The 16,521-nt window shown below is 46.4% G+C and overlaps 2 protein-coding genes across 3 annotated transcripts in view; one reads left to right on the top strand and one right to left on the bottom strand.

Moving 5' to 3' along the window:
• Nucleotides 1-637: 637 nt before the first annotated feature.
• On the bottom strand, nucleotides 638-4,380 carry LOC146062521 (barrier-to-autointegration factor-like protein). 2 transcript variants are annotated; one of them, XM_083174636.1, is made up of 3 exons: nucleotides 4,263-4,380; nucleotides 1,091-1,255; nucleotides 638-904 (listed from the first exon to the last, which is right to left on the bottom strand). In XM_083174636.1, exons 2-3 carry the CDS (start codon nucleotides 1,214-1,216, stop codon nucleotides 755-757), a joined length of 276 nt encoding a protein of 91 aa, XP_083030762.1. In that variant the 5' UTR covers nucleotides 1,217-1,255; nucleotides 4,263-4,380; the 3' UTR covers nucleotides 638-754. The 2 variants fall into 2 exon arrangements, with proteins under 2 accessions (XP_083030762.1, XP_083030761.1); XM_083174635.1 differs by having other exon boundaries at nucleotides 641-904; nucleotides 4,140-4,266.
• Nucleotides 4,381-14,522: 10,142 nt separating this feature from the next.
• The window catches only part of PYGB (glycogen phosphorylase B), an 80,721-nt gene continuing 78,722 nt past the window's right edge, over nucleotides 14,523-16,521 (top strand). The window contains exon 1 of the mRNA XM_083175966.1: nucleotides 14,523-14,964. Within this exon, the coding sequence (XP_083032092.1) occupies nucleotides 14,722-14,964 (243 nt within the window). The 5' untranslated portion in view covers nucleotides 14,523-14,721. The remainder of the gene's footprint in view (nucleotides 14,965-16,521) is intronic.

The raw sequence follows: 16,521 nt of genomic DNA on the forward strand, positions 1-16,521 counted from the left end.
AACCCAGAAGCCCTGCCCCCACATTCTGATTGGCCAATCAGTCAAAGAAAATGGATAATTATCAATAGCAAACACTATTGATGGTTGTCCATCACATCATTTTTAACTATCGATGTCTGGGTGCACAATCACCATCTATGGCAACTGCACCAATGGACATCCCTACTCCTTTCCCGCTCACAGTCGCTTCCTTCATAAGTTACTATGGGGGATGAGATGCTTCCCAATGTATCAACATCAGGCAGCATCATATCAGGTCCCTGGGCTATCGCCATTCTGAGATGGTGGTAGCCCACTAAAGCCTATGGGTTACGGACTGCACTGCCAGCGGGGCAGTGTGGTCAACGGGGTCAGTGCATGTGCAGACCTACCAGCACTTGGTGGAGCAGAGCGCAAGGACGGGCTCCTTTCGGGCACTTACAGAATCATACATACCACCGGAAGGATCACATATTGCAATGCAATCCTGGGTGGTAAATCCCACCCAGATTGCATATGTGATCACATAGTAAATAGATCACTATGTATCCCCCTTCCCCCTATATCAAGGCTAGGTTTAAGAAAGAAAAAAAAAAAACACACAGGCACTTACACATTAGTTTAAAGTATGTAATAGATGAACAGATATACAACTTTATTTTTATACAACTTTATTTTTATTCATTAGAACTATGAACAGTTACTGAAACAATGAATTAAACAACATGTAAAAAACCAACACTGACACTCAGATAAATATGTAAACAGAAGAAGATCATAGGAAAGATGAACACCATTCCTTCAGACAGGTAGAACACAAGTCTGCTTGCCGGGAATTGGCCCCACATGATTCCTTTAGCCAGTCTTTGAAGAGATCGTCTGCATCCTTCCTTAAGAGAAGAAACTGGCCCAGAAGCACATACGCCTAGAAAAAAAAAAAAAAAATCCAAACTCTCATTCACACAAACATTCAAAATCAAATGCAAAAGATGTGTCCATAATTTCCCCCAGCAGCATACTGTTCTATGTAACGGATAAGGAAACAATTCATTTCTGCATTAAAGGCCAGGCTAAATTGGGTCACCGCAACAGATAGGAGTGCATGCGTTACCTTATCAAAACCTTGCTCTTCTAACTTGCTACCGAGAACTTCTCCGATACCAGATAGAGCTGTAATTGGTTTATCGCCCATGGGCTCAGACACAAAGTCTCGGTGCTTCTGTGAGGTGTGAGACATGGTTTCTGAAGGCTGTGCAAACCGCAATAAAAGAAAATCCTGTGAAAAGAACCGTAAAAAAGTACAAATGCGTTCGCTATCATTTTACATTTCAATTCCTTAAAACAGAAAAACACAATTTTATACACATTTGTTTTAATAAAAGGAAACACTACAATTGTACGCAGATCTTTTTCCAATAAGTTGAGTCTCCAGCTCGTTCACCTAGGTTTCCCCAACAAAAGCTTGCTACTCATACCCAACGCTACCCCTTGGCATAATGTTCAGGCATTGGATATTTAAATAGCAATCTGCAGCATGGTCATCATTGTTTTAAACGTGTCAGAACAAATTGAACCCCTTTCACATTGCATTGCGGGGTGTGAAAGCAGCATGAGAACACAGAATGCGGCGGAGGTGTAGGGAGTTAATGCCAGCGGTGACCCAATCTGTAACAGAGCCCTCCTATGTCTGGCACTCTACTCTGCCGCGTACCTGTTGTAAGCGTCGGGGCAGCCTGGTGACGCTTTTGGTTGATGCTCCTGCTACCTGGTGTCTTTGACTTTGCTGCCAGGTAGAGTGGTGAGATACACAGCCTGCTTGTAGGGGCAGAGTAGGAGAGCAAAGAGGGAGAGGAGAGCTGCGACGGGGGAGGGGTTCCGTGGGCCACCCGATCACTGCTGGCCACAGTGATCGGGTCTCAAGGGGAAATAGAGTGCTCAAAGTACCTCTGCCTATTTCACAGTCAGATGCAGCGACAACCCGGCTCCTGAGTCAGTCAATCTGAACTGTGAAATCGGTGTTCTGCTCCAGAGTACATTTACAGCAGCAAGGACATGCTATGGTGACCAGGGGCGTAACTACCCTGTTTCCCCGATAATAAGACCTACCCCGAAAATAAGCCCTACCCTTGATTTTGGACACTGGTCCTAAATAAGCCCTACCCCGAAAATAAGCCCTAGTAAAATTTCATTATCTGGCGTTCAGACAATAGATTCTACACCTGCTAAACCCCCCTGATCCCCCACTCACCACCCCTAACCCCCCTCACCTCCGTTGTGTAGGTAAAAGCACAGGCTTCTTCTGAAGCCGCTTCTATTCCCATGGATGCATTGCGGTGCGGTACGTCACCGCGCACATAACGCGGCTGCAGAACGGAGCTGTGTCACAGCAAAGAAGAGCTTGACATTATTGAGACTTAAAGGAGTACTGGGGTATGTTTACCTTTATCACGGAGGACTGGGGACATGTTTATTACTGTAAGGAGGACTGGGGGCATGTTTACCGGTATAATGGAGGACTGGGGGCATGTTTGCCGATATAATGGAGGACTGGGGGCATGTTTATTAAGGAGTACTGGGGTATGTTTACCTGTATCAAGAAGGACTGGGGGCATGTTTCTTGACATTTGCTGTCAATGTTCATTAAAATAAGCCCTACCCTAAAATAAGCCCTATGGTGTTTTTTGTTCAAGAAAAAAAAATAACACAGTGTCTTATTATCGGGGAAACACGGTAGATATTCACAGGCCTCATAGCAAAAGTTTATAAGGGCCCCTATATACCAAATATTGGCGATAAATGTATATAGAAAATATAAATTATACAGTAAAGATGGGCCCCCTTTTGCTCCGGACCCCATAGCAGCTGCACCCCTTGCACCTATGGTAGTTACGCCTTTGATTGGGACAATGAGTTCATGCTCCCCTGCAGGCCAGGCCACTGGGTAGGGGGTCTGACACAGCATTAGCTGGTCCCCTCTGAGCCAGCACATTGCATATTTAATGAGCGGTCGGCTCATTAAATATGTACAGAGCTGGGGACCAATAGTGCTCGCTGCTGCCTCTACAGTTTCATATAGTAAAAAAAAAAACACAGGTCTGAAATGGGTGGGACCCTGCTTTTTTACCGTTTCCAAAAAACGTTTTTTTTGGATCACTCTGCACCTTTCAGACCGCACATATTACAGTTTTAAAACTGTTAAAAATCAGCAAAATACAGTTTTTTTTTTAGTGCGGTCTGAAAGGGGCATTAATGATGTCCTCCCCCGTCTGAACATGCTGGATGAGATGGAGGTAATTAACAAGGCGCAGGAGCGCGTCTTGTTAACGATGCACAGCGTACACATGGGAGGATTTTGTTCAGAAAGCCCTTTCAGCACCAGTAGCTGTGGGGTAGATTTATTAAGCTCGGTGAAGTGATAAAGTGTCTAGTTTTTATCACCGGCCAATCATTTCCTACCTGTCATTTTTCAAACCAAGCCTGTAACTTCACAGGTAGGAGCTGATTGGGCGGTGATAAAAAAACAGACAGTTTATCACTTCACCGAGCTTAATAAATCTACCCCTGTGTGAGCCTGAAATTGCGCCGTTGGGTGCCATCTAGTGGCCACTGGTGTGCAAGACACTTGAATTACCCCATAGAGGTGAGAAGCAGTGTTAACTTTTTATTATATAGGATTCCACATATAAATGAATGCAACGGATGTTATACAGACAACGGTAACATTGTGTGGCGCATACATATTCCCAGAATAGTTTCTACAGAGAGCAAGCCGCAGTTATAGTTAAGTGACACTTTACTAAGAAGCTGCTGTGCGGGTCAGTTGCAGCCTCTTGACTTAAGTGGGCAATAATACAAAACACCCAATTTTGTAAGTAAACTCCCAGGGGTGTTGCTATCGGACAAACCTGATTCAGTTATTAGACCCCATATATTTGTACTCACATAAAAGTATACCACAACGTTAGCAAACATTTCAAAATAAACAAATATATACACAATAAATCACACACAGGAGCAGCCCAGAATTGCTGATAGAAGTGTCTATACATAGCTGGGCTGTGCTCTAATTCCTTACAAGAAAGTCATACTGGTATGCACACTGACACTGCAGATGCTATGGGGGTGAGAGAGTTATATATAACCAATAACCGGGAAGATACCTGAGCGCTTACAGCAGCCCCGGCCTGCTTGTGTGTGTGCTGCCCAGTGCTGGCTGGTGGGCGGGGCCGATCGATCGCGCGCTTCACCTGTACAGCTTGATCACATGGTAGACTGACACGCACCTGCTTGTCTGGGCTCCGTAAACATACTTTGCACTCGTGTGATTTGCTGGAGACAAGACGATTGACAAGCACTTCCTCCAATACCACTGTACTCAGGAGGTGTGGCTAGTGCATGCCACACGCCTTTGGGATTAGAGTTTAGCAGCAATTCAATTGCAAAGAGGAATATAATAAAATAAAGGCTCTATTATCGTTACTGATTGTCAGGGTCTCATATGTCCAGTTTAATAGGAGGGGTTTGCCTTATACTTACTTCTTATTAGGTATAACACATCGAGGTAGAGATAACATCTGCAGGTTTCATTTATCCAAGTAAATAATACCTGTATCCAGTGCTATTTTTCAGCAGGAACTCAGTTCCTGAACCTCTAATTAAATATGTCATCATCAAGAACTGAAAATCTACTTTCCATAAGATAAAGTGTATTTTAAAGTCCCATGTGAGTGCCTTTGTTTCTAAATACAATATAAAGATCTATCTCTCCCTCCCTCTCACTACTATATATATTTTTTATTTATTTAATTCATCCGCCCCCAGACCTGGAGTTCCTGGACCTATTTTTCCAGAAAAATAGTACTGCCTGTACCTACCTTTATAATGTAGTTTAGCCTTCAGATGCTGGGGATATTTAAAGTAATCCAGTACCTTGTAGGTTATGGCACATTGTAAGGAAATAGTTTCTTTGTTTTTATTGGTGTGGGGGGGGCTGCCACTGTTTTGGGTACTTATATGTTATTCAGCCGCCCAATTAGCATAAGTACGGTAACTTAGGAAAATCGCATTGCATCGCATGGGCCATTTTAAGTGGCATGCGATGCGATGCGATTTTCCCATGTAATTTATTCACTGCTCTTTTAGCCCTGGGGGATCGCATCGCACCGCACCTCCCGCAAAATCGCATGCGATTTTATATGGTGTGCGATGCCATTACATTAGGCATACAATAATATGATTGTATGTCCTAAAAATAGCTTTTACGCACACACACACACCCCCCACTATCCACGGCAATCCGAAGCGTGGTGAGCGGCAGCGGAACGCGTCCTCCAACCTTTTCATACCTCCACTATCCACGTCAGCGTGGAGTTGATTTTATATAGCGTGGCGAGAACAGCGCTCCACCGACCCCGAAGTGTAGCGAGCCCCGCCAGGGGACGCGGATTACTTTTCATGTATTCCGCATCCCCTCGCGGGGCTCGCCACGGTTCGGGCTTGGTGGCTCGCTGCACTCGCCGAACTATGTAAAATCAACTCCACGCCGACGTGAATAGTGGGGGTATGAAAAGGTCAGAAGGACGCGTTCTGCCGCCCCTCGCGGGGCTCGATGAGCTTGCCACGCTTCAAGGTGGCGTGAATAGTGGGGGGGTGTGCGTAAAAGCTATTTTTAGGACATACAATCATATTATTGTATACCTAATGTTAGAAAAGTTTGAAGTCTGTCCACTACTATTTTTGCCAGAATTTTAAATTCGACATTCAATAAGGTAATAGGGTGATTTGAATCAAATTGGGGAATAGAGGGTTTTAATTTGGATATAACTAATAACTATTTATATTTGGATATAAAGATTGAGAAGTGCTGGAAGGCATCATGATGCAAAAGTTGATAGTATTCTACAGAGTAGCCATTGGGTCCAGGGGCCTTGTTTGAATGCATACAAGTTATGGCCTTAACAATTTCCTTTTTATTGATATAGGCCTCTAATGTTTCCTGTTGTAAAGGTATGCGTAGAAGATTGGTCATTAGTGTGGGATTGTGCGGAGTCGCAGTATATAGTTGGCAAAAATAGTCTTGGAATGTTTTTATAATATCAGAAGTTTTAGTGACTAAAGTGGTGTAGTGGTTATCCTTTATAGTAGCTATGCGATGCCTGCATTTTAAACTTTTGGTCATATTAGCTAGTAGCGTTCCTGCCTTGTTACTCCAACGGAAATACCGTTGTTTGGAGGAATCAAGCGTTAGTGACAGGCAGTAATATATGTATCATGGGAGTCATCAGTGCAGTCTGTAGAGAATGTTGTAGTTCTTTATATTGGGAATTGATGTCCTTATTCCTATATTACGACAGAATGTAGACTCATGACCACTTTTGACGTTTCCCAAAACAAGACAGTGTTGTCCCAGTGTTCCAAGTTGTCATCCGAAAAGTCTTGAATTGATCGGATTGATAGAGGTACGAGGGGAAGCGCCACACAAAATAACTCATTACTACAGAATTAGCCTCGAGTGTCACAGAGACTGAGGCATGATCAGAAACGACCATGTAACCTAGGCCCTTATTCTGATCGGTGCGTACTTTCCCGAATTCCTACGGTGCTGTCCGCACGCAACGCTGTGCGGTGGCGTGCGGACATCGTCCGTAGAAACGCCCACGGGTCCTCCGCATTCGGACGGACTCACTCTTTAAGAACAGGGCGTGTGTACGGACGACATACAAACCTTGTGTGTGCTGTGGACACGCACAGATTCTGCACGGTCTTACCACGTAAGCACGGTCTTACCGCGTTAGAACGGACGGAAAGCTGGCCGTACGCACCGATGCGGAGTATTTACGCTCAATACAACACTTTTTTACTGAGTACACACAGCGATCACATGACCCACTTAGGCAATTAGGCAACCTCATTAAAAAGGGATTGTTATCTATTTGAATCAATTAAATCCTAATCTATACTGAACCACATTCCTAGTACATTCATTACACACATTAACCCTTACAGCATGTGACCCTAACATACATCTATATACACTATTTACATTTTGCTTATTTAAAAGATTTTAAACAAGTTACACATATACTTTGCAGACCGCAGGGGGTGGTTAGCTACAGGAGGGCCCAGGGGCACTGACCACTTGTTACTCCAGTCTAAGCCACACCTGTCCATACTCCATTTATGCCATACTGAATCTAGTTTACAAAGATCAATCACCAGTAAACTCTACTCACCTATATGAGGCTACAGATTGTATGCTTGCAGCAGGGACATGTAACCCTTACATGAGCAAGTCATCCCTTTCTTCCAGGATACAGATTAACTACACAGGTTCAGTGGCACTTAAAATCGACATGAAAGCCATCCTCACAACCTGTGTCATTAATATGTGTCCAGGATGAAAGGGATGGTTTGTCCACCCTATCTAACCCCAAAGTGTGTCTGTTGCTACCCAGTTTGTTTTATCACTTTATAGTATTGAAAAAAAACAATTGAATCACCAGTGCTACATAGCAAATAGTAGATGACAAAAGGATAAATTAATCCTTATGTATACATACCAATTTCGGCCGCCTGGACGACCTCACAGGCCTCAACCTCCTCCTCTTCCTCCTCCTCAGGGGCCTCCACTGGTGGCACCTCCTCCTCTGTTTGGACCTCCTCCTCTGGTGGCAGCACCTCCACAGCCCACCCCTCCTCCTCCTTCACTTCTTCGGGCACCTCCTCCGCCATCCCTTCCTGAGGAAGCACCTCCTCTGCCCTTGGTTGGGCAAGCTCCTCCTGGCCCACCTCTGCCTCCTCCTTGGAGAGCTTTCACATGTGATTTGGATGCTAGCACTGATTACTTGTGCCTAAGTGGTGGACTGGATTTACATATGGAATGGGTATTGTCAGTTGTACTACATACCAAACAAGTGCACAGTACAGATGTACATTCACATATACATTTCATGTTTGACCTCAGTTTTATTTGGTCATTGGTGTTCAGATCTGCATTTACCTACTAAATCAGACTTACTCAGTTTGCCAGGTTTTTTTGAAATATTTTTGTGCAGCAAGGGGCGTGGCCTATGCACCGCACGGAACGCAGGGTGTCGCTGATGTACGCCAATTACAGAAATACTATATAAAGATGTGTTTGGCAAATGCAATGTTGTTGCACACATGTCTGCATCTCTATCTGAGGAAGAGCAGGAGTTGCAGGACCTATTTGCTCAGATGGACTCCAGCACCACCTATGTCCCCATCAACCCTGAACAGCCATTGGGGGAAGAGCAGCCAGATGGGCCATCGACATCAGGCCAATCGGCAGCTGGCCCATCCTCAGCATCAGCAGAATCATTGGGAACACAGCAGGTGGCTTCCCAACAGAGTAGCCTGGCCAGCACTTCAAGTACAGCAACCGGTGGCCGTGGCCGTGGCAGTGGCGGTGCCAGTGGCAGTGGCGGTGGCGGTGCCAGTGGTCGTGGCCGCAATCGGGCAACAGAGGAACCAACCACCAGAAACATGGCATACGAACCGCAAGAGCTTGCCATCCTGGTGACCCGGGCACGGGATTTGATCGAGTGCCCACAGGAAAAGTTGACACACACAAGGAGATGGAAGATCTGGGAGGACATAACGGCGGAGATTAATACGGTGGCTCCACAAGTTCGTGAGGCGGAGCACGCTAAGAAGAGGCAAGTTCATGTGTGTTACATTTGAGCAGTACAAGTCCAGTAATGTTTACATTATAAATTAGATGGAGTTCAGTGGCGTAGCTACAGGGGTCGCAGCGGTCGCACCTGCGACCGGGCCCCTGAGCCAGGGGGGCCGATGGCAGCATGTCCCCCCGGCCCGCTTAGCCAGTCACAGGCTGCCCTCCTGCGCTGGCCGCGGCTTCCAGAACACGGCCGCGGCTACAGGAAAATGGCCGCGGCCATTTTCCTGTAGCAGCGGTCGTGTTCTGGAAGCCGTGGACAGCGCAGGAGGCTGCCTGGCCGCAGCCAGTGACCGGCTAAGCGGCCAGGGAGAGCAGGAGGCTGTCTGACCCCACCGGATCCCCCCCCCCCTCGCCCAGCAGCAGCAGCAGCAGATGGAGAGGCAGCATTGCAGCAACAATCGTGAGTTGCTGGCGGGAAATTCTGGCACTGTGGGGGCATATGTTTATTTGGCACTGTGGGGGCATTTCTGGCACTGTGGGGGCATATGTTTATTTGGCACTGTGGGGACATTTCTGGCACTGTGGGGGCATATGTTTATTTGGCACTGTGGGGGCATTTCTGGCACTGTGGGGGCATATGTTTATTTGGCACTGTGGGGGCATTTCTGGCACTGTGGGGGCATATGTTTATTTGGCACTGTGGGGGCATATTATGTGTCTACATTAAAATATAAACAGACCAAGATTTTAATTTTGTTGTATGTAGGGGAGCCCCAAGCTGACCTTTCGCACCAGGGCCCATGAACCTTTAGCTACGCCCCTGATGGAGTTGGTCAATGGACGGTGACGTTGCTTGAAGCCACAGACATGTTCGCTATGTCATTGAATTGATAGTTATTGTAGGCTGAGTGTGATTGTATCTTCTAAGGGTTGTTTTTCAAAATTATTATAATCTAAGTTTGGTATCAGGAGGCACATGTTGTATTATGTTTCAGATTGCAATGGGTGTTACAGCAAACATGAGGAGTGACATGTATTAATATGTACACTTTGATTGCAGGTGGCACGACTTCAAAACGAACCTCAAAAAGAAATTGACCCAGCGGTGGGAACACAGCCACACCTCTGGGGCTGGCCCCATGCCTTCAAAGCTGAAGCACACCCCCCTGGAGGAGATGGCAGAGTGCTGCATTGCAGTGGAGGAGGTCCGGGGGGTGAGCAACATGGACAGTGAGTCCCCAGAGGAAGTCATGGCTTCTTTGCTTGAAGGTAATTATTTGCCATGTCATAAGTAGATATATTGAATTTTGCATGGAATGTGTGGTAATTGGAATTTTCTCTTTCACCAGCATCCCCACCGCTTGGTCAACAATCTCTTGAGGAGGGTGAGGAGTCTGTGCCACCTGGCCCCAGTAGCAGGCCCGTGCAGCAGCAGCCGCCAATGTCCGCGGCTGAATTGGCCACGTGGGGGCATGTGCTTGTCAATATTCAGCAGCAGGGAGAGTCGGCATCAGAGCGGGTGCGTAGGGCCGAGGAGGTGTTGCAGGGTTTGACCAGCAGCCAGCAGAGTATCGCTGAGAGCCTGCAGGCTATGAGTGCCAGCCAGCAAGCTATTGCTGCTAGCCTGCAGGTGCTGGCTGATCAAGCCCTGCGGCGAAATTAACTCCTCCTCCGCCATAATGATCTTATGGTGGAGCTAGTTGCCAGCAATAGGGTCCTAATGTCACCCGTTTCTGGTGCATTACCACCATCAGCACTCCCTGCTGCCAGAGGGGGAAGACCATCCACCCCCTCCCCAGCATGTGCTCCACCTGACCCACCATCTGGCCGTGGCCATGGGCGAAGAGCTGCTGCACGTGGCAAGGAGCCTGCCAGGGGCAAACGTGCCCGCAAATGAACTTGTGTCCGCATTAATCTCCACCCTTATGTCTTCCCAAATCTTTCATTGAGCTGTGTGTGCCAGCATCCTGTGTCCAATTCCGTGCCGAGGGTCCCCACATTTGCCCTCGGTTCAAATGTCATGTTTGGTTCCCCTGTTGCCCCGTTTTGGCTAGCATTACTGTGTGCTGTACTTGAAGTGTTGGTGCTATACTTTTGTTGTGAAGCCACCTGATGTGTTCCTAATGATTCTGCTGTGGCTATGTATGTCTATAATACATGTATTTATTATATATTATTTACTTTTATTGCTGGTATGCTACCTTTAATTTTGTGCCGGTTTCTAATTTATTTTATAAGTTAATTTAATAAATGTTTTTTTGTTTCCCCCAAATGTGAGGTTTAATTGATACATGTAGAAGTGACATGTGTATTTGTATTATTAATATTAAGTTGTGTTCATTAGTTGCAGTGTAAAAGTGTGTGAAAAATGCAGCATATATGTGTGTGTTTAGTAAGGTTCCATTTAAGCTGCAATGGTTCCAATTGAAGCAGTGACAAGCGTGTAATTAACAAGTAATGAGTAAAGTAGGTGATTGTATTGTGTTCAGCTGACATTGGTTGAGGTGCGTCCGTCCTGATTAGGCGTTCAGATTGCCTAGCGCATGACCGAGTGGTGTCCGCAAAGCAATACTTGCTTATGAACACCGCATATTTCTTGCCTTTTTGTTCGCGTGCATTCGGTGTGCTGTCCGAATGCACGCCCACCAAAATAAGTGTACTCCCCCGTGTCCGCCCATGTTTCTGCCCAGTTTAGCCCACTTTGAAAGTACGCCCCTGTGTCATTCCGCATGACGCCCATAATACGCCCATATTTCCCGAGTGTTTGCGGTGCACATTTCTGTACGGTATTATTGAGTACAAGTACGGAGACCATGCGTGGCACATGCGCATAGCGTTCCCCACGCATGCGCAGACGGCTAAAAAACGCCATCCGAAAGTATACGGGAAAGTACGCACCAACCAGAATAAGGCCCCTAAAGAGGCCACTTCAGTGTATGAAAACAAAGATGTAGAAAGTAATATATAGTCGACGCAGGAGAAAGATCTGTGGACCACTGAGTGGAATGTATAAGACCTATCAGTGGGGTTAAGAAGCCTCCAGGGATCCACCAAAGAGTAGTCTGTTAATAAACAGGGAATATGATTCCATTGAGGGTTAGTAAAGGAATGGGGTTTGAAAGACTTAAGGCCCCCATACATCTGAAAGACATTGCACCCAATCATACAATCTCAATGGATTGTAAAATGGATTGTATGCAGATTGTGTGCACATCGTACATCGTACATAGATTGGTCCTCTGATCTGACGTGCTGCAAGTCAGATCAGTTGGGATTGGGAGCAGATTGCATGTGCTTTTAAACACATGCAATCTGTCATTAGATGGCTCATGCAACCAGAATCATGTGACACTCCCTCCCTGACTAGCAGAGAAGAGAGGTGCAGCTTCTGTGCGGCCCGTGGCAGTGAAGATGCTGGGAGCCGCAGAAGTTTCCAAGTGGCAGACGGACAGGCAACTGATGAGAGTGATGGATGTCCTTTTGCACAATTCTGTCACTACTCTGAGAACAGTATTACTTCATTAGGGCTTCATTAGGGCTATTGCTTCAGTATTGCTTCATTAGGGCTATTTAATAATGGCATAACACAGTAGATGTGAGCAGATAGGTAGTTGCTGGCAACATGTTAATAAAAAAAAACAACAACAACAACAACAGTGTTTTTGGTACAACCAAGTTGATATTGTACGATTGGGTACAATATCTTTCTGATGTATGGGGGCCTTTATGGGTATTGCCACACCATTGCCACACCATGAGCCTAAAGGTCCATAGATATGTGGCAAGAGTATTGCCACACCCTGAGCCTAAAGGTCCATAGATATGCCCAGCGTGTATAGATAATGAAATGGGGAAAATTGCTGGGCTGAAAAACGCTCAGTTCATACATCATACTGATCATTTTTCACCCTTCCTCGTGACTTTCCCCAGGGTGGACAGGTTTCCAGCAGGACGCTATGGAAAGCCGTCCACTCCCTCACTCATATAATACCAGCAGATGTGTGGTGGTCACCGGCAATGATGAGGGAGCATGCAGCAGTAAATTTCCATTGCTGTCCCGTACACACGGGGTGGCTTTCCCGCTGACGAGTAAACTGAGGGCTTTCAGCTGATTTGAAAGATGCAGATATAAAACCATTAATCCAGCCATCACGCAATGTTGAGACATCTCCCCGTTTCCAGTGGGACTCTGGAATAAAAACAATATCTGATTTATGCTTTTTAAGAGAACTACCCACATTCTGGGCGAGAAGTACTAAGCCTTGAAAAGTTAAAAAAAAATTAGAGTAATAAACAACCAATCAGCTCCTACCTGTCATTTTTCAAACCCAGCCTGTGACATGGCAGATAGGAGCTGATTGGCTGGTGGTTTATCACTCTTCATTTTATCACTTTTCAAGCTTAGTACATCAGGCCCTCCAAGAGGTAATTTTAATAGAAGAAGGAGCTTGGGGTAACTTCGCCGCTTCTCTGCTAAGCAGAGCAGCGAGTGTCAGGAGGACTCCCAACTGCCTCCCACCTTGGCACACTACCGGCTGAGGGTGAGACGCAGGACAGTTACAAAAATTGTGACTGTCCCATGACAATTGGGACAGTTGTGAGTTGTGTACAAATGCTGTCGCTGAGGAGGAGACGGCTGTGCAGCCACAATCTCCTGGGGCATCCCCTGCATCTCTGGGGATGCTAGTTTCACCCTCAGACTCCTGTGAAGCCATGACCCCACAGTGACATAAATTAGTGAGTCAATGGTCCTGCAGACTGGGCGCAGGAGTAGCGATTCAGGCACAATATTCTTCTGCCTACGTGTTTGAACCTTCCTGCGGTTTTTCCACAATCCATATTATCTCCCCCAATCAGTCTCTGACTGTCAATCATGATGCGATTAAATCCTCCCAGCATCGCAAAGGTACAGCGGCACATTCACAGTTTTCCGATAATCATCCAGTTGCGTGAACATCAGCATTGCGTACAAATCAGTATCTGGCTCCGAGCTGACAGGAACTCTTATTACTGCTAATCACTTTGTTTAATCTCATCTAACGCTTCATGATCATTACATTTGGTGTTAGACAATGAACTTTTGAACGGGTTGGAATCGTTTGGTCTACAGCATGAAGGTCGACAGTCATTAGGACGACACCATTAGGTCGACATGGGAAAAGGTCGACATGGGTCTAGGTTGAAAGGTCGTTAGTTCGACAGGTCGTTAGTTCGACAGGTCATTAGTTCGACAATGTCTATGTCGACAGTCAAAAGGTCAACATGGGGTTTTTCACTGTTTTTTTTTACCTGAATGTCAACACAGTCAACATGGAAACAGTTTTAAGTGCACCGCATCCCCTTGCATCGCTCGCTGCACTCGCGATGCGTCGGGCACGGTGCCTCGCTGCGCTCGGCACACTATTTTATTCTCCCACCACGCCCTAGTGGATGGCAGGGCATGAAATGAAATACCGCATGTCGGCACATGTCAGCTCGAAAAACAGTGAAAAACCCCACGTCGACCTTTATACTTTCGAACTAGACATTGTCGAACTAATTACCTGTCAAACTAACGACCTGTCGAACTAATGACCTTTTGACCTAGAACCATGTTGACCTTTTCCTATGTCGACCTAGACCCATGTAGACCTTTTCCCATGTCGACCTAATGGTGTCGACCTAATGACTGTCGACCATCATGCTGTAGACAAAATGACCGCATCCCCTTTTGAACAATACAACTGAGAGATGATGTAATCAGGGTAAGTGTCAGCAGGAGGCAAATGCTTGGTACATGTAAATCGAAGTGTGCTGGAAGAAGAAGAGGTAGAAGACACACTAGTGGTCACCGGGTGCACTGCACTCACTCTAGCACTCACTGTAAGGAAGAGGCTGGACACAAGTGTCACATCTCCCACCATTCCTGTGTCCCCCTCTCCTCACCACCAGGAGGCTGTGCTGCTGTGCAGATCATTGGTGCAGCACAGAGCGTGTACCTCCTCCCTCCCTCTGCTCTGCAGCTCAGCATACACGTCTAAACAACACAGTCTGACGCTCCAGCATAGACACTGCATATACACAGAGCTGCCATCCATCCCACTGCTGACTGCTGCAGAGACATGGCGGTCCCCCTGTCTGACAGCGACAAGAGGAAGCAGATCAGTGTGAGGGGCATCGCCGGGCTGGGGGACGTGTCCGAGGTCAGGAAGAGCTTCAATAGACACCTGCATTTCACCCTAGTGAAGGACAGGAACGTGTCCACCCCCAGAGACTATTACTTCGCCTTGGCCCATACTGTGCGGGACCACCTGGTAGGAAGATGGATCAGGACCCAGCAATACTACTACGAGAAGGATCCCAAGGTGGGTGCAGGGTCCGGTGTGTTTGCATGCAGCTAGGGACACTCCTGCACACACACTGCATACCCAGTCACTGGCTATAGCCTTCCATCTTGTTGTGTAGTAATAATGCAGCATATCATATACGTGAGACTGGCCAATGACACTGCTGCCATGCATTCATGTTTATTACATACGGTGCATTAGGGGACTCTGGCTGCAGTAATTTCTAATGTAGGTGATACAGTAGGTGTAATATCCCTGGTAACACAAATGCTAATGATATGTTGTTATTGTAGGCAGATCTGCCCATGTCTTGCCTGTCACCTCGCACTGTGCCCATAGGTGGGTGTGCAACCAACAGGTCATACAATATCCGTTTACAATCTTCTTTCTGTTTGCATTGAATGTTTATTGCATTCATTCTGCAGGATCTTTCTAGATAGAGCTGCTATAGCTGTGGTTTCAGTGCTGCAGTGAGGCCTCACAGTGGTGGTGTTAGTGTGTCAGTGCTGCAGTGAGGATTCACAGTGGTGGAGTTGGTGTGCCAGTGCTGCAGTGAGGCCTCACAATTGTGGTGGTGTTAGTGTGCCAGTGATTCAGTGAGACCTGATATTGGTGATGTTAGTGTGCCAGTGCTGCAGTGAGGCTTCACAGTGGTGGTGGTAGTATGCCACTACTGTATTGAAGCCTCACATTGGTAGTGTTGGTGTGCCAGTGCTGCAGTGAGACTTGACAGCGGTGGTGTTGGTGTGCCAGTGCTGCAGTGAGGCTTCACAGTGGTGGTGGTAGTATGCCACTACTGTATTTAGGCCTCACATTGGTGGTGTTGGTGTGCCAGTGCTGCAGTGAGACTTGACAGTGGTGGTGTTGGTGTGCCAGTGCTGCAGTGAGACTTGACAGTGGTGGTGTTGGTGTGCCAGTGCTGCAGTGAGACTTGACAGTGGTGGTGTTGGTGTGCCAGTGCTGCAGTGAGACTTGACAGTGGTGGTGTTGGTGTGCCATTGCTGGTTGCAGTAAGGCCTCGCAGTAGTGGTGTTATTGTGTCACTGCTGCAGTGAGGCCTCACATTGTTGGTGTTGGTGTACCAGTGCTGCAGTGAGGTCTCACTCACATTGGTTATATATTAGTTTGCAAGTTATTCAGTAAGGCCTAACCGTGATTGTGTCATGTAGGGATGAGTTGTTTGTTATTTACATGTAATCTTCTGTGTACACTATCTCTATACAGTGTTCTGTATGTTTGCCCTCTGTCTGTGTAACCCCTTTATGTTGCTTATAGTTAACTATGCATGTACATTGTCTGTATTCTTTATATGTATATTTTTAATTTTATTATTATTATTGTTATTTATTTTTATCATCCTTTATTTATATGGCGACACAAAGGACCCAAAGCGCCCAATTACAGTGTACAAAAACATATAAGCAAAATAGTGATTTATGGTGTGTCGACACTATAAAGTCAAAATCGCAAAACACATAGAGCAAATCAAATCGTGCTATGCAGCACTCGATTCAATCACAATGAAACTGTGCAGCACAGTCTATTTCTACAATCTTGTTCCTATCCCTGTTCCCC

Source organism: Crinia signifera, chromosome 3 (genome assembly GCF_055691185.1).
Source record: "Crinia signifera chromosome 3, ASM5569118v1, whole genome shotgun sequence".
NCBI lineage: Eukaryota > Metazoa > Chordata > Amphibia > Anura > Myobatrachidae > Crinia > Crinia signifera.

What these genes read in the sequence shown, in the direction of transcription:
- LOC146062521 (XM_083174636.1), bottom strand. Translation starts at nt 1,216, where the DNA reads ATGTCTCACACCTCACAGAAGCACCGAGACTTTGTGTCTGAGCCCATG. An exon ending in AAGAGCAAGGTTTTGATAAG is followed by an intron (nt 905 to 1,090) that starts GTAACGCATGCA and finishes TTTTTTTTCTAG; the next exon opens with GCGTATGTGCTTCTGGGCCA.